The sequence below is a fragment of the Salmo salar genome, chromosome ssa28, assembly GCF_905237065.1.
Source record: "Salmo salar chromosome ssa28, Ssal_v3.1, whole genome shotgun sequence".
NCBI classification, from domain to species: domain Eukaryota; kingdom Metazoa; phylum Chordata; class Actinopteri; order Salmoniformes; family Salmonidae; genus Salmo; species Salmo salar.
Window position 1 is genome coordinate 16,144,123 of NC_059469.1, and position 16,961 is coordinate 16,161,083.

Genomic DNA, 16,961 nt, shown 5'->3' on the forward strand with positions numbered 1-16,961 from the left:
CACAGCTAATCAAAATCATCTCCACTGGTAATCTTTATTTCCATATCTTCAGGATGGCGCTCTTTCACGGTATTTCCTGCAAATTCACCGCCCAATAGAGATTAAACAACGAGGTTACGAGGTTGAGGCGTGAAGCATTACTGATAAGGTTTGACCACTACGCTGAGGGATACAATATTTTTTTCTAAGCAGCAGCAGAGTACAAGCAGGCGGGTCCTTATATTTTATGTGAGCCAGGCGCACAAGTCTCTCGCTCTCCCTTTTACGCATGGCTATTACGCACATCAACTAGTGCAAAACACCAAAATATTGTAGCGATCCACAATGCGTAGGGTGTTTGCCTTTCACTCCAGCGACCCGGGTTAGCTTCTCTACCCCACCATTCACTACAATTTGTCAGCAGGTTTAACAGTAGATCCTCACATTCCCAGTTTATATAATCAGTTCCAACAAATCAACACAATATGAGAAATAGAACACGAGATAGTCAAATTGGGGAAAATTATATGTATTGATAAAACATACCAACATAATGACAGACAATATTTACAATAGGCTACCAGTGATTACGTCAAAGAGAGCCGAAAAACATTTGTGAAGTATTCAAACAGGTCCAGTCTCTCCCCTCTCATCCATGGCAGTCTTGATAATCTCCCCCCTTCTGCTTTTTGCCTCCACCTCAAATTTAGTGATGGCATTGTGTTTTTTCTGTGAGTGGAAAATAAAAAACATTTCAAATCTGGTGGTCTCATTATAATTGTCCACACAAACGTATCTTCAGATAATACATTTAACTCAAAAATATGCCTGTATTTACAGTGCATTCGTAAAGTATTCACACCCCTTGACTTTTTCCACATTTTGTTACCTTACAGCTTTATTCTAAAATGTATTAAATAAATTGTTTTCCTCATCAATCTACACACAATACCCCATAATGACAAGGTTTTTCATAAATTTTTTCATCAATTTTCTCATAATTACATAAATATTCAGACCCTTTGCTATGACACTCGAAATTGAGCTTCCATTGATCAACCTTGAGATGTTTATTCAACTTGATTGAAGTCCACCTGTGGCAAATTAAATTGAATGTACATGATTTGAAAAGGGACACACACCTGTTTATATAAAGGTCCCACAGTTGGCTGTGCATGCCAGAGCAAAAACCAAGACATGAGGTCGAAGGAATTGTCTGTAGAGCTTCGAGACAGGATTGTGTTGAGGCACAGATCTGGGGAAGGGTACCAAACAATTCTGCAGTGTGGAAGAAGTTTGGAACCACCAAGACTCTTCCTAGAGCTGGCGACCCGTCCAAACTGAGCAATCAGAGAGGTGACCAAGAACCCGATGATCACTCTGACAGAGCTCCAGAGTTTCTCTGTGGAGATGGGGGAACCTTCCAGAAGGACAACCATTTCTGCAGCACTCCACCAATCAGGCCTTTATGGTAGTGGTCAGATGGAAGCCACTCCTCAGTAAAAGGCACATGACAGCCCACTTGGAGTTTTCCAAAAGGCACCTAAAGACTCTCAGACACTGAGAAACAAGATTATCTGGTCTGAGGAAACCCAGATTTAATTATTTGGCCTAAATGCCAAGTATCATATCTGGAGGAAACCTGGCACCATCCCTACGGTGAAGCATGGTGGTGGCAGCATCATGTTGTGGGGATGTTTTTCAGAGGCAGGGACTGGGAGACTGGTCAGGATCGAGGGAAAAAGTAATGGAGCAAAGTACAGATCCTTAATTAAAAACCTGCTCCAGAGTGCTCAGGACCTCAGACTGGGGCGAAGGTTCACCTTCCAACAGGACAACGACCCTAAGCACACAGCCAAGACAACGCAGGAGTGGTTTCGGGACAAGTCGATGAATGTACTTGAGTGGCCCAGCCAGAGCCCGGACTTGAACCCGATCAAACATCTCTGGAGAGACCTGGAAATAGATGTGCAGCGACGTTCCCCATCCAACCTGACAGAGCTTGAGGTGATCTGCAGAGAAGAATGGTGTGTCAAACTTGTAGCGTCATTCCCAAGAAGACTCGAGGCTGTAATTGCTGCCAAAGGTGCTTCAACAAAGTACTGAGTAAAGGGTCTGAATACTTATGTAAATGTAAGTTTTGTTTTATTATTTGCAAAAAATTCTAAACCTGTTTTTGCTTTGCCGTTATGGGGTATTGTGTGTACATTGATGAGGGAAAAAAACGATTTAGTACATTTTACAATAAGGCTGTAACGTAACAAAATGTGGAGCAAGTCAAGGGCTCTGAATACTTTCCAAATGGACATTATATGAGACGTTTGACCTCAACGTCACCTGATGCATGTTCTTCTGCATTGTGATTTTTCTAGCACAAGTTACAAGCTGTTGAGAAACAACATTCTCTGCACTAGTAGAGACCTATTTTTGAACCAGTGACCTTTCGGTTACTGGCCCAATGCTCTAACATTTGTTATTTTTATTGTAATGTAAAAGTATTTGTGTTTTTAATGACTGTTTTTAAGACCTTGTAATAATACTGAAACACCAATAAACTAAACTACAATACGGTTCAAAATATATACTAATATGCAGAAATCGCTAGGCTATCTCCTGGTTGCTAAAACTTGAATAGTTCACCTAATTTCAGTTTATGTGACAAAACAAGCAAATGTAAAGTGTAGAGAATCATTGTACCAGCAAAACCCAAGTGGCGCAGCGTTTTAAGGCACTGCATCGCAGTATCACTACAGACCCGGGTTTGATCCCAGGCTATGTCACAGCCGGCCATGACCAGGAGACCCACGAGGCGCCGCATAATTGTGCCAGCGTCGTCTGGGTTAAGGGAGGGGTTCGCCGGCTGGGATTTCCTTGTCTCATCGCGCTCTAGTGACTCCTTGTGGCGGGCCGGGCGCCTGCAAGCTGACTGTTTCCTCTGACACATTGGTGGGGCTGGCTTCTGTTCAGCAACCCAAAATATAGTATTTTCAGCTAGAGTACAAAACAAAGTAAAACCAAAACTTATGAACGGGAAGCATGAAAATAGCACACATAGAACAGATCTACCCCTTCTTAGATTTGCTTTCAATGAGAATTACATTTATAACTCACGTTTCTATGGCAATTTGGTCAGGTCACCCAAAAAGTTACATATTGTAGCTACACCGTTTTAACTGGCTTCATCACAGTTGCAGCTGACAGTATTTTTCAGTTACAAGCTCTAGTGATGGGGAAACAAAGCTTCCTGAAGCATTGAGGCCTTCGAGCCAAATGTGTCGAAAATAGGTTAATTAGACACTGATCAACACAGTGTACACAATAGTGGCTCCTGCTGGTCAAAAGAATTTAGAGCAGTCAAACTATTATAGATTCAGAGTTTCTAAACCCAATGTTGCAACATCACGAGACTTCCGGGAACGCTTGCGAAACAGACCAAACATACCAGGCCGCTCCACGCTCCAGCCAAACGCGATCCACTCCAGCTCCACTCCGATTCGAGACACTGTGTTAAGTAGTTGAACATGTTATTACTCCAACCTTGTGAAAGCGACAAACTGACATGTTAAAAACAACTTTATATCAAAGGAGTGTCTTCGTTTTGTCCACAAAGTAGTTGACTAAAGTGACTTATTAGGAATTTTCAAATGTGACTTCTCTATGTGGCCGTCATGGGAATTGTCTTTCTCAGTCATGATTCAGTTAAACTGCAGTACCTAAGTACTACTGTAAGTGCAGGCAAAAGCCTGCTTCCAGACCAGAACCCTGCCCCATTAGCTGGCCAACATCGGTACAACAGGCAAAACGGGTTCCAATTGTTACCACAGCCACAAAGCCAAAATCGTAAAAATTCATGAAAACATTTGCCTTTTGGTTGTGTGCTGAGTGATTAACGAAAATGTTATTTTTCGTTTTTTAATTAAACAACTAATTGACCGACATCATTCCATTTAGTAGATTTTTTTTCTATGAGCTCAATGTGCATATCGCAGTTTCTTTAGAGCAAACATTGCTAACCCTGTTCTTGGAAAGCCTGGGTTTGGCGGATGCCCAGAGAACGCTACCTGCCCCAATGCATAGTGCCAACTGTACAGTTTGGTGGAAGCGAAATAGTGTTCTGGGGCTGTTTTTCATGGTTCAGACTAGGCTCCTTACCAGTGAAGGAAATTCTCAATGCTACAGTATACAATGACATTCTAGACAATTATGTGCTTTCAACTTTGTGGCAACAGTTTGGGGAAGGCCCTCTCCTGTTTCAGCATGACAATGCCCCCAGTGCACAAAGCGAGGTCCATACAGAAATGGTTTGTCGAGATCTGTGTGGAAGAACTTGACTGGCCTGCACAGAGCCCTGACCGCAACCCCATTGAACAACTTTGGGTTGAATTGGAATGCCGACTGCGAACCAGGCCTAATCGCCCAACATCAGTGCCCGACCTCACTAATGCTCATGGCTGAATGGAGGCAAGTCCCCGCAGAAATGTTCCAACATCTAGTAGAAAACCTTCCCAGAAGAGTGGAAGCTGTTATTGCAGCAAAGGGGGGACCAAAACCATATTAATGGATATGATTTTGGAATGAGATGTTCAACAAGCAGGTGTCAACATACACTACATGACCAAAAGTATCTCTACCTGCAAATACATGATCTAAAGCCTTGTTCACATTGGCAGTTTGAAGTGACTACATTTTTTAATTTTGCTTATCTGATTTGAAGCTCTTCTTTTTCCTTCAGTCTAAACAGCCAAAAAGCCCATGGAATCAGATATTTCAAGCCACATTTCAACCCGCCTTGGTAGGTGGTTTGATGTCATATACAAATCTGATTCCTGGCCATGCGACTTGTGTCTGAATGGTCAAATCTGATTTATTTGCCCTGAAATGGTTTTTAGATTTATTTGGCATATCTTGTTGCTTGCTAGCTAATTTGTTGACAGTTTGACAAGAACATGTGGAAGCTAACTAGCTTATTAATAACTTACAAATGAATGAATTTGCTAGAAAGCTAAACAGCTACCCAGCTGACTGCTGTGGTTAGCAAAGTTGGATCATCTTATCCTTTTAGGCTTTAAAAAAGTGTTCTTACACTATGATTTCAAACATTCAAAGTATCCAGGAAACATCCATTAAGTCAGAAGTCTGAGATTTCCCAGTTCCAAGTTGTTTGAACATGGCAAAAGATGGCAGAGTTTCCGACTTGGATGACCATTCAAAACGATTTTCCCAGTCTGACCTCGCTTTCCCCCTCCCCAGAGTTCCCAGTTGTCTTCAACAAACCAAAGTCAGAGATTTCCAAGTTCCCAGTTCTTTTGGCACAACATCAGTGTTGCCAACTCCTCAGTAAGGAAAGTAGCTATTGGCTGTTCTAAAAGACGCTAGATGACGTCATCACCTAATTTGCATAATTGGCCATGTGCATGTAATTGTGATGGCGCTGTAGGAGAGAGGAATAACGTCGTGGGAGAGACAAAAAGTTAGTAAAAAACACCCTAAATATGTTTAGAACTACAAATTAACTTTCTTCTGTTGATTCTTGTTTTTTTTTATGTCACAATTCCAAACCTCCTTTATCCGGGCTTGGGACCAGCAGAAGTGACCCAAAAGTTAGTTTGAGTCACTTAGTTTTTAATTACATTTTTTTGTTTAGTTTTCTTAATTTGGTTTGGTTTGGCAGCTGATGTGCCAAAAAGCTGCAAAACATTATCAGGCAGCTGGTGCTCATAGCAAGCCTCACCAGACAGCTTCAGTCCATATCGAATGTACAGGATGGAGTTAAGGGTCTGCAAGGACATGCGATTTCTAAGTTTGCTTTTTACCACGCTCATCTGGCTGAATACTCTCGACTTCAGCATTCGAGTGTGGCAAGGACAACACCGGAAACAGCAGCCATGGCAAGTTCTTGAAACGGGTTGATATCAGCTGCATCCCTGAACTTCCAAATCTCACTCCAGAAGCCCAGTGTGTTTGTCTCATTCCATTTACTAAGATGGATGGCACGCCATTGCTGGACAATCTTGTCTATCTCTGCAGGGAAGTAGCCAAGGACCTTGGCTATTTTTCTATTTCTCCAGGGCTCTTATTGTGCTTTAGAGTTTCCTCCACATTGAAAACTGACATGTACTGTAATGCTTCGATGTTGTCCGGCAGTCTCACCCTCAACTCATTAGTGAGGGAGATGGTGAAGGCTACACACCCCTTTCGGTCATTGTTTTCATCCTCAGGCGCCAGGTGGAGCTCAGCTGCCTTTGACTCAAAAGGGTAACCAAGGTACGGTTTGGGACTGATGTATCCAGCTATTGGCCCTTTGATGACATCAACATTTGCCAGTGGATTCAGCACCCTGCTGCTCACAGACTTGATCAGGCTAGCCAAGCTGTCAAGTAGCTTAAGAGGATCTACTTGCTCTCCCTCAAAAGCCTTGATGGCCAACTGTACCTCACCCAGCACTGACTTCAAAAAAGTAAGATACAATATGTTTTAAGGATCACTGTACATGGAGTATAAAACCTCAGCCATGTAGCAGTGTTCACTGCTGGTTCGATTCCCACGGGGGGCCAGCAAAAAAATGTATGAAATTGTATGAAATGTATGCATTCACTACTGTAAGTCGCTCTGGATAAGAGCGTCTGCTAAATGACTAAAATGTAAAATGTAAAATGTTCACTGGACTTAGTGACTGCGAAATGCAGCCTAAGCTCCTCCCACTGGTCCAAAATGCATGAAACCGCGGGTTCAATGGAGAGCCAACGTGTGGCACACACCTTGGTTATCTGTAAAGGTTTCTCCCCACAGTTGATCGTCTCATATATAGCCTTGTAGGCCTCCCTGCGCTTTGGAGACACTGAAAACCAGTTATAAGTCTCTCTACCAAGTACTCCACACAACAGGGGATGGTGTCATTGGAAGCATGACTTACAGCAAGCTGCAGAGAGTGGCACACACAGCGAATAAGAACCAGTTCTGAGGCCATACTCCTCCTTCAGCACTTTATGGACCCCATTGTTAATCCCCGTCATAACAGAGGCATTGTCACTCCCTATACCCAGGAGTTTCTCTTTTTTAAGACAACACTTCGAGGAAAGCCACAACAGCACAGGCTATAGATTTGGCATCTCCTCCCTCCAACTCAACAAGCCCCAGAATTGTTAATACAATTGTCTGCTTGGTGTCACTAAAGTACCTTATCACAACCCCCAGGTACTTAAAAACACATCCGTGGACTCATCGAGGAGGAGGCTGAAACGCTGGTCACCCACATCTGTGACCAACTTTTTCAGGAAGTATGGTGCTAGAACACCATTAATCATTTCTGTGCACTTTGTCCTGTGCATTTAAGTGGGTAGCAGCAGCGGAGTCTGAGAAAGCAGCCCTACATGCTTTCCAATGTGATCACATGCCAGCATGGAACAGTGTTCAGCGATAGCTAATGCCATGGTGGCCTCGGCCTTTTTTGCAGAGTAATTTTTTTAACCATAAATGGCAGCCTGTTTTGGGTGGAACTGTTATAAGGCTTTGCCTTTTGAGCATGTTTTTGAGTTGTCATGTGTTGTTTTTGAGTTGTCATGTGTTTTTTTACATCACTAAGTTTGGTGTAGAAATCAGCCTTACAATACAGGTAGTATGCCCATGTATCATCTCCAATAAACAGCTTCAACCAGCCTTTGAATTCAGGGTTTGATTCCCACTCCTTTCTGTAACTTTGAGTATACAGTTTAGACTGAGACATGATGAGCTAGCCAGCTAGATGTTTAGCTTATGTCACAGAGAGGCACACACACAGTGGACAAGGTGAGTAAGTGACTGAGGCTGTGTGAGTCAAATGCAGTGATTTATTTTAGAGAAAGAACATTTTACATTTACATCGGGCGGGATCAGCCAGCGGCGGCTTCCCGCATGCGCGATTCATTTGCAGTCTGGATGCGGAGGGGTGAACATCTCCTGCTCTGACTGCAGCTGGGAGGGACTGCTGTGCGAGGACTGGGCCGCCTGTGAGTGCTTTGGGACGGGGTTGGGGCCCACGGTAGCACCTGCTGCTCATTGAGAAGAGTAAGAACATACGTGCTTTCACGTCAGAGTCTCCAATAACACCAGAAAAAGTCGCTATAATTGTCACTAGTCGATTTTTTGAAAATGTGTCGCTAGAGGGGTCTGAATACTCGCTAAATATAGCGACAAAGTCGCTAAGTTGGCAACACTGCACAACATTACTAGTTACATGTTTCTGGCAGCATTCTTCCGTTCACGTTACACACATAGAAATAAAGGACACAAAGAACCAATTTAGGGTTCTTTAGCAATGAAAATTGTCCAACAACAACTCACTCTGGGTCATCCTCTGGCTCCCAGCCCTCCAATGCAAAATCAAGGTGACTTACAAAGATGAGGACCGAGAGCAAGAAAGGGAGTGCGGTGATGTAGGGTCCACAACTAAATAATCATTGTGGAATCTGAAAAGACATATCCCGAAAGCGTGATATGGAAGGCTATTTACTAAGTGCACATGATAAAAGAAAGGAACAAGGTGGGTAGCTAATTAAGTGTCATTGTAGCAAAGTATTTATAAACTAAAAATAAGATTGCTTAAAAGTTTCATTCATTTTTGTTCTACTATCTATACAAATAGGCCATATTTGATTTTGGCCTAATAGGCCTGGCATATTCCAACATTCAAGGAGCATTCCGTTATGACTGGGTTATTTTGCCTAAAAACGTTTTGGCCTACCCACAGAAGAAACTCTGCATCCATCCCCAGCCTGGCAAGCCTAGCGATAATATTATCAGCTGCTGGTATGCTCTCCAGGCGCCATCGCATGAGCCTGAGGCCACAGACTCTGTCCAAACTCATGTTTCAAAAAATGAATTCAAAGGCAGTGTAGATTGAGCCTAATAAGGCATTTTTTGTTTCATTTGTATTTAATTCTAAGTAAGTCAAAGCCTGCGCAATTTATGGCCTATAATGATTTAATACAATGAAATGCTGTTTAAATGCTGAGCGCTTAATGTCCCTGACTCCATACCAGCCTAGTGTGTCACACACGCAAATGCTTCACAATATATTTCTTTGTAGGCTAATAATAATTCATTTTCGTTCCTTCTTAGGCTCCCTGTCTGGCTCCTAACCTATTTAGAGTGTTTATATGCTGTTTAATGCTAGTTAAGGATCATATCACCTCCACCTTACCTGACACCCAAGACCAGGGATTATCAACTAGATTCAGGATGTTTTTTTCTGGAGTGGATGGTCAAATCATTTGTAGACTGCAAATTGACCACAAGAAGCCCAAATATATATAATGTTTGACTAAAATAGAATCATTTTAAGCCTTGCTTACATTTGTATACGATCATGTGTCTCTCTATTATGCGTGGGAATACTTGGAAACAGATTTCTTAAATTAAAAATCACTGAGCTGATTTCCTGGTGTTTTTCTAGTCTTATGTCCAACAATGAAAGTTCAACAAAGTATTTTTTTTGTTGTTGCTCAGAATACTTGGGGGGGGTCAAATAAAACCACCAACAGCCAAATTCAGCCCGGGTGCCGCTAGTTGGAGAACCTGGCCCTAGACCCACTTCAATTTCCATACCATCCCAATAGATCCACAGACGATGCAATCGCCATCGCACTGAACGCTGCCCTATCCCATATGGACAAGAGGAATAGCTATGTAAGAATGCTGTTCATTGACTACAGCTCAGCCTTCAACACCATAGTACCCTCCAAGCTCATTATTAAGCTTGGGGCCAGGGTCTGAACCTCGCCCTGTGCAACTGGGTCCTGGACTTCCTGACGGGCCACCCCTAGGTGGTGAAGGCATGAAACAACACCTCCACTAGGCTGATCCTCAAACAAAGGGGCTCCACAAGGGTGCATGCTCAGCCCAATCATCAAGTTTGCAGACAATACAACTGTACTAGGCCTGATTACCAACAAGAGACAGCCTACAGGGAGGAGAAAGTGAGGGCCCTGGCTGAAAATAACCTCTTCCTCAAAGTCAACAAAATGAAGGCGCTGATCGTGGACTTCAGGCAGCAGAAGGAGCACACTCCCATCTACATCGATGGGACCGCAGAGGAGATGGTGACAAGCTTAAAGTTCCTCGGTGTACACATCACTGACAATCTTAAAATGGTCCACCCACACAGTGTGGTGAAGGCGCAACAGCGCCTCTAACTTCAGGAGGCTGAAGAAATTCGGCTTTGCCCATAAGACCCTCACAAACTTTTACAGATTCACCATTGAGAGCATCCTGTCGGGCTGTATTACCACCTGGTACAGCAACTGCACTGCCCTCAACCGCAGGGCTCTCCAAAGGGTGATGCGGTCTGCCCAACGCATCACAGGTGGCACACTGCCTGTCCACCAGCACACCTATAACCGATGTCACAGGAAGGCCAAAAAGATCATCAAGAACATCAACCACCCGAGCCACGGCCTGGTCACCCCTCTATCATCCAGAAGGTGAGGTCAGTAAAGGTGAATCAAAGCTGGGACCGAGAGACTGAAAAACATCTATCTCAAGGTCATCAGACTGTTAAATAGCCATCACTATATGGTCATTAAATACCACACAGCAGCATTTAAAATTAAGTTAGAGGCCTGTGAGCTAGGGTCTCTTTAAGGGGAGGCCTGTAATAAAAAAAAACACAAATAGAGTTCTAAAATATTTACGTTGTGTGATAGGCCTTCAACTTGTAGGCACTGCAATTTAGGCATTTTTTTTTATTTGGATAGGCCTAAATGAAACATTGAATTATTAAAGTGCTAGGCTAAAGACCTTTGGATAATTAGGATAATTTTGAATACACACATGGATTTCAATAAACAAATGAATAAGACTGTTCCATTCTCTTTGATTTAGGTCCCATTGCCACTCAGACAAATGACAGAATGGATGTCAGACTGACTGAACTGAATGAAGGATGAATTAAATGTTCAAAGAATGATGAGTTGCCCACATCAAGCATGCTCTGCACTTTATTTGGCTAGTAGGCAATTGGGCCTACATTAGAGTATAATGACTATAGCTGCATGCCTTCAGAAGGGCATCTTCTGAGGCTGAGGGGGGCTTTTCTGAAGGCTCGTAGTGCTGCATGGAGATCACAAGCTCTTCAACTGGGCAGCAGTGTCACAATTGAGGGATTAGCCTATACAGAGACTACCTAAAACCACTGAACAGTTATTGTAAAGTGTGGGAATAAGTTTATGCCAGATTTAGCCTAAATGTAACCTCTCCCTTGTTCATTTCAAAGTCCATATGTTCATGACCTGGTTCATATAAATCATGTCAAATTATTTTAAAGGTAAATTACCCCTCCTACAGAATATGCTTTGGCAAGATTATGAGTGATTATATAAATATCCAAATATTCTATAAACAAATATTGAGTGGCAAAGACTCCAGTGGTCATATATAATTCATAGATTCACCAAACATATATTCTGTTTCATTATTCCTAGTAATATATATATATATATATATATATATATATATATATATATATATACATACATACACACACACACACACACTACTGGTTATGATTGCAGACAGAATTGGATGGTACAATATTGAATTAGTCATATTTTGAGAAGGTGCATACATGGGGATGTCCACATCACCCAGAGATATGCCCATGCTGTAGAGATACACCTAGCAGACAAACTTTACTGTTGTAGGCATAATACAGCTAGTGCTATCTAAACAAATCCATTACATTAGCTACCTAAATGTGAAGTAAACTCAACTGACGAGTAATAGAGAATGGAGACTTAACTTGAAAACGTGCAGGATACCTATTTTTCCGGTTTCCCTGACTTCCGTTTTTATTTATACTGGGTTAGGCTTGTTCGTGTAGCACTCCTCACAAGTGGTTTGGTGTACGGTTTTTTTGGGGGGGTGAGATGAAACTGCCAAAACTCTGAAAGGTATTATTGTATGTCAGAATTGCAACAAGATTTGTTCAAGCTTAAAATGTTAGTCCGTAATCGTAACCTGATGTTTGTATGTTCACAGCTGAAATTTCACGTTTACGTGTCATGTTTCACGCATGGCATCTGGCTCCGTACATAACGCTTTCAACCAAGAGTTTACAATAGCTAAAAGCTTACGATGGCACCGCACTAAAACGTTTCAGAGATTTTGGCGGATGTTTGCCTGCGATGTTGTGATTGGTGGGAGGTTCATTACGTTTTATGTCAGTCTTGGTGTTTGGGTAAAAAAAGTGGTTTGGAACGCTGATTGGTCAGAAACAACACCCACGGAGTTCTGCATCCGTCAACAACCAGTTAATGCATTTTCAATCAAGCTACAGCACTGAAACGACCTACAAATAGGTATTATGGACATAACTAGTTAGTAAATAAGTTGCTGCGATCAGAACTTTGACTGCACAATACATTTCCCAATTGGGACAATAAAGATAACTTGAATCATCTTTGGTTGAATAATCTTTCTGACCTGTTATTTTTCCAGTTCTCTCGGCTATGGAGACGAGATGTGCTGTTGAGACTTGGGCTGAGTTCGGATGTCCTTCACCGGGTACAGCTGCTAAAGTGATCTGGTCTGGGGAAGATGTGTTGATTTGTACTGGGAGCGACGAGGTGTCGGTCTTCAACACAAAAGAGCTGAAACTGACGGTAAGGCGGAATCTCAAACCATACACTTCGCCCGCTTCAATTAAATAACAACAGGTGACACATTCACTCAGGTGAATAACAGGGGAACTGATTATTGATGAACACTCAGGTGAGTAGCAGGTAATACAATGACAAGGAACTGATTATTGATAAACACTGAGATGAATAGCAACAGGTGATACAATTACAAGAAACAGATTATTTGTGAACAGAGGTAAATAGCAGGTGAACTGATGACTGATTAACACGGAAGTTGCAGTAACAGGGGGTCTATTTGAACCTGGCTGTCAACTATATGTGATATTCTTCATGGACAGGAAACACTCATCTTGTCTGTTATTCCAGGCTGTCCTTCAGTTCCTGAGTCCAGTGTGTCACATGGTGCTGAGTGAGGACAAGCAGTCTGTATATGCTGTCTGTGAGAGTGATGGGGTGTACTGTGTCAGTCTACCAACTCTGCACCCTAGGTATGACCCTCTTCATTTGAACTACAGAGATTGACCATGCAAAAATTGACATGTATATTTGATTACCCTCTCCCCCTTGTCCCATCTCACCAGGTCTCCCACTCCCCCAGCTGACCAATCCCCTGGCCCTGCTCTGTTCAAGGTGTCGTCTAATTCACTGGCAGCCAGAGACGAGGGGGTGTGTTCTCTGATTGAGGTGGGAGGGTCCGGAGGGACCTTGGTGACCGTCTCCCTGAGAGACGCAGCCTGGTGGTTTACTCTCTATAAAGCAGCTGACCACCAGAAACTGACTCAGTTTAGTCTACCTGTCATTTCAGTTGGTCACCATGTCGAATCTGAGGAAAATGCTGCCGCAGGACTAGTGATGCGACCTGTGTTAGCTTGCGTTTACAGCAGTGATGCACCACCCTTGTCATCATCTTCATCATCCTCAACAACAACAAAACTACCACCTTTGTCATCATCATCATCCTCACTAGGCGTCAAACATTTTCTCCTGGAGCCTCTCCTCTTCAAGCTCCTCTTCGGCGTCGACGCTGCCCTCATCAACTCCCCCATGATCCTTTGCGGCCTGCCTGATGGGCGTCTCTGCTCCCTCCCCTTACTTCTCCCAGGACGACCAGGCCCCTGCGTTAGAGTTCTACACAGCATGGAGCAGCCAATCACGTTTATCGGAACCACGACCGGGACAAATGATGGTCCACAGTGTTTGGTGGCAGTAGGCCAATGGGGGAGGGTGGTGCTGGTCAGAACCTGTGAAGGGGGGCCGGAGGAGGGGGGCAAGGTAGCAGCATTAACAGAGGGGTGTGTGTCTGGACCTGTGGTGTGTGTGTGTGCAGGCAGGGAGGGCCTGTACTACAGCACAGGGTCAGATCTTCTAGCCCTGGATTTCCCAGGGGTGCGAGCGGCAGCTCCAAATCCAGAAGAGAGCCTGGTGGTCAGCCACAGGGAGAGGCAAGGCCAGGGACAGGCCATGGTGAGACCCAGGGAGTCTGCTACCCTACAGAGTCCTGTCAGCCTTAATGTCTGCAGGGTCATCGCCCTGGCTGGGCCCTCACACAATGCCTCAGGTAAGGTGTGTGTTCAGCTCAACCAATATTTTCTGCAACCGATCTTTGTTATCAAGTTTGTTGTCTTACGGATCGTGTTTGTGTGCGTGTTACAGGCATAGTGCAGTTGGTGGCATTGTCTCTCCGGGGGAGGCTCCAGCGTTTGACCCTGCCTAAGGGGACAGAGGCAGGGGGCATACCCAGGCTCCCCTTATCACAGGTGGGACAGAGAGTCAGGGACCTCCTTGCAGCCATCGGAGATGTGTGTGAGAGGTGAGGAGGCATGCAGTACATTTAATGTTAGATCTAACATATGTTTTATTCAGATGAATAGTGCATGTTAATTTACTTGTATGTGCTCTTGCTTGTCCCACAGAGCATCTGTGTTGAAAAGCACCATCCAGTCCAAAAACCACTCCCTCAGACACCTGAATCAGGTGCTCAATGTCTGCTGCCTACTGCTAGCAAATCAGAACAGTGGAGAGCAGCTCCCAGTCAGCAAGAAGCCAATCAGATGTCACGTTGTTGCCAAGTGGAGCCGCCTGCTACAGAGAGACTCCCTGAATCTGACCTGTGTTCTGGACAATTCTAGTCCTTACGTTCTAGAACGGAACTGGACGTTCTGTGTGCGAGTTCTACCATTATCCTACCCTCTTCCTGCAGGGGGGGAGAACACCTCTCAAACATTCTCATTCCCATTCCAGAAACTAGAGCCGGGTGGGAGAATGGAAGTGTCGTTGCCCCTAACAGCAGCGGGGGACACATCTTTCCCTGTGACGGTTAGCTGCTCCCTCACCTACTCCCTGCAAAGCCTGCTGGGGTCTGAGGAGCTGTCCCGCCTCCTGGCCAATGGGGATCCGGCATCTCATCTGGGATTGGAGGGTGGATGGATCAGTCTGCCCCTTGACACGCTGACAGTGGATTGGCTGGACGCTCTGCAGGTGACCGGGACCACGCCCCCTCACAGGGACCCGAACAGACCCTCCATTTCCCCGGATACCGTCTCGATGGATGTCGTTGAGGCCTTCCTGAGCACCCGTAAGATCAGGGGTTCTGGGAGGGGGGATGGAGAAGGAGAAGGAGAGAGGATGGTGGCGTCTGATAGGGGGCTGTTTTCAGCAAGCATCAAGGTCTCAACAGAGCTACTGAGAGGGACACTAGGACTGGAGCCACCAGGTTCTGCTGGCCCTTCTCAGGGTGTGTGTGGCTCTGTGCTGGGCTGGCTGCTGTCACAGGGGACAGGAGGAGAGGACTGGAGGGGCAGAGGGGACAAGGGAGGACAGGAAAGCTCTGTGGTCTACGCCCGGTGTCTAGGGCGACACACCGTCAAACTCACAGCCAAAGAGGTGTGCGTTTTTTAAATATTTAATATTTTTACATATCATGAAAACATGATTGTATTGATACTGGGTCTATCAGTTGTGGTCCTTTAGCTCAGTTGGTAGAGAATGGCGCTTGTAACGCAAGGGTAGTGGGTTCAATTCCCAGGACCACCCATACATAAAATGTATGCATGCATGACTAAGTCTCATTGGATAATAAAAAAAAATCGAACCCACAACCCTGGCGTTGCAAACACCATGCTCTACCAACTGAGCCATACGGGACCACGTGTATCATGTTGTATCGGTTGTATCCTTTTAGACTCACTTTAAGTTCATGTTTAACTTTCCTGGGAGACTATAGTATGAGGTATATGTGTTGAGAATGACTGTACCTGTATGTTGTTGGCCAGGTAACTGTAGGGGACACCAGTGTGAAGGAGGCTGTGGAGGTGCAGGTGCAGTGCTCTTCCATGGCAGCCGTGTGTGGACTACACCATGCTGTGTTAAGCCGTGTACAGGTAGGGAATCCCAACATGTGTGATAAACATTTGTGCCTGTTTGCTACATCATCCTCTCCTCCCTAACACCCTGTGTGTTGTGTGTGTTGAAAGGCTCTGCTCCAGGGTACTGCTGGCACACAAGAGTCCTCTATGGGAGTCCATGGACTGGGCTTGAGACAGGCCCTACAGCGGGCACAGGTGAGACCAGACCAACAAAAAACTACCTGGTAACATAAAGGTTGAAAGAAGTCCTCAAACACACAAATCCTCAAACACACAAGAAACAGACAATCTGTAGTATTTTTCTCAACTTTTCTCTGTGTCTATAGCCTTACCTCTTTTTCCTCTTATCTTCTTCCTCTTCCTCCTCCCCCCTGCCAGGTCCTATCTGAGCATCTCCAGGAGGCTCGTATCCCAGAAGCCATTGGACTGGGGATGACCACGGAACAGACCACCAAGAAACTGTTCAGCGTTTACAGGCAACTCAGAGAGAACCCCCTCCTCATCCTCTGACCCCGTTACCATCCCACATACGCTCCTCATCCACAACATCCTCATCCACACATTTACAATCCTCTCCTCATCTTCATTCTCAGCCCCACACTCCACTATCCAATACTTGTCCTGCAAAGGAGAAATGAATGACTGTTTGTCTCCCTCTGCTGTTTTAGTACACAAACAGCATTTCTTTCTTTCTGTGAATGTTTATAAAGTAGTACATTGCAGGTAGGGTGTGTGTGTGTGTGTGTGTGTGTGTGTGTGTGTGTGTGTGTGTGTGTGTGTGTGTGTGTGGATTAAAATGTACCTGTAAAATTAAAACAACGGATTTGAAGAGTCACTTCACTGACAACATTATCCACACACGAAACATAACTTTTACACATCTCAGAGATGATTTTTATTATAGTTTTTCAAAACTTTTCAGAAGAATGGATTATTTGAAAAGAATAAAAAGACAAATGAAGTATCATAGTCAAGTGACAGGCTGTAAATCACTAGCACTATA

At 44.3% G+C, this 16,961-nt stretch overlaps 2 protein-coding genes across 3 annotated transcripts in view; one reads left to right on the top strand and one right to left on the bottom strand.

Annotated features, from left to right (window-relative positions):
• The window catches only part of tmem235b (transmembrane protein 235b), a 25,406-nt gene extending 12,883 nt beyond the window's left edge, over positions 1 to 12,523 (bottom strand). The window contains exon 1 of the mRNA XM_045710413.1: positions 12,436 to 12,523. The gene's annotated coding sequence lies outside the window, so the exon portion shown is untranslated. The remainder of the gene's footprint in view (positions 1 to 12,435) is intronic.
• On the top strand, positions 11,868 to 16,927 carry faap100 (FA core complex associated protein 100). Of its 2 annotated transcripts, XM_014179754.2 has the most exons (9): positions 11,868 to 12,311; positions 12,451 to 12,614; positions 12,960 to 13,081; positions 13,175 to 14,151; positions 14,247 to 14,403; positions 14,507 to 15,476; positions 15,866 to 15,973; positions 16,067 to 16,153; positions 16,337 to 16,927. In XM_014179754.2, the coding sequence occupies exons 2-9, from the start codon at positions 12,462 to 12,464 to the stop codon at positions 16,466 to 16,468; spliced, it is 2,706 nt and encodes a 901-aa protein (XP_014035229.1). In that variant the 5' UTR covers positions 11,868 to 12,311; positions 12,451 to 12,461; the 3' UTR covers positions 16,469 to 16,927. The 2 variants fall into 2 exon arrangements, with proteins under 2 accessions (XP_014035229.1, XP_014035230.1); XM_014179755.2 differs by lacking the exon at positions 11,868 to 12,311 and having other exon boundaries at positions 12,420 to 12,614.
• The last annotated feature ends 34 nt before the right edge of the window (positions 16,928 to 16,961 follow it).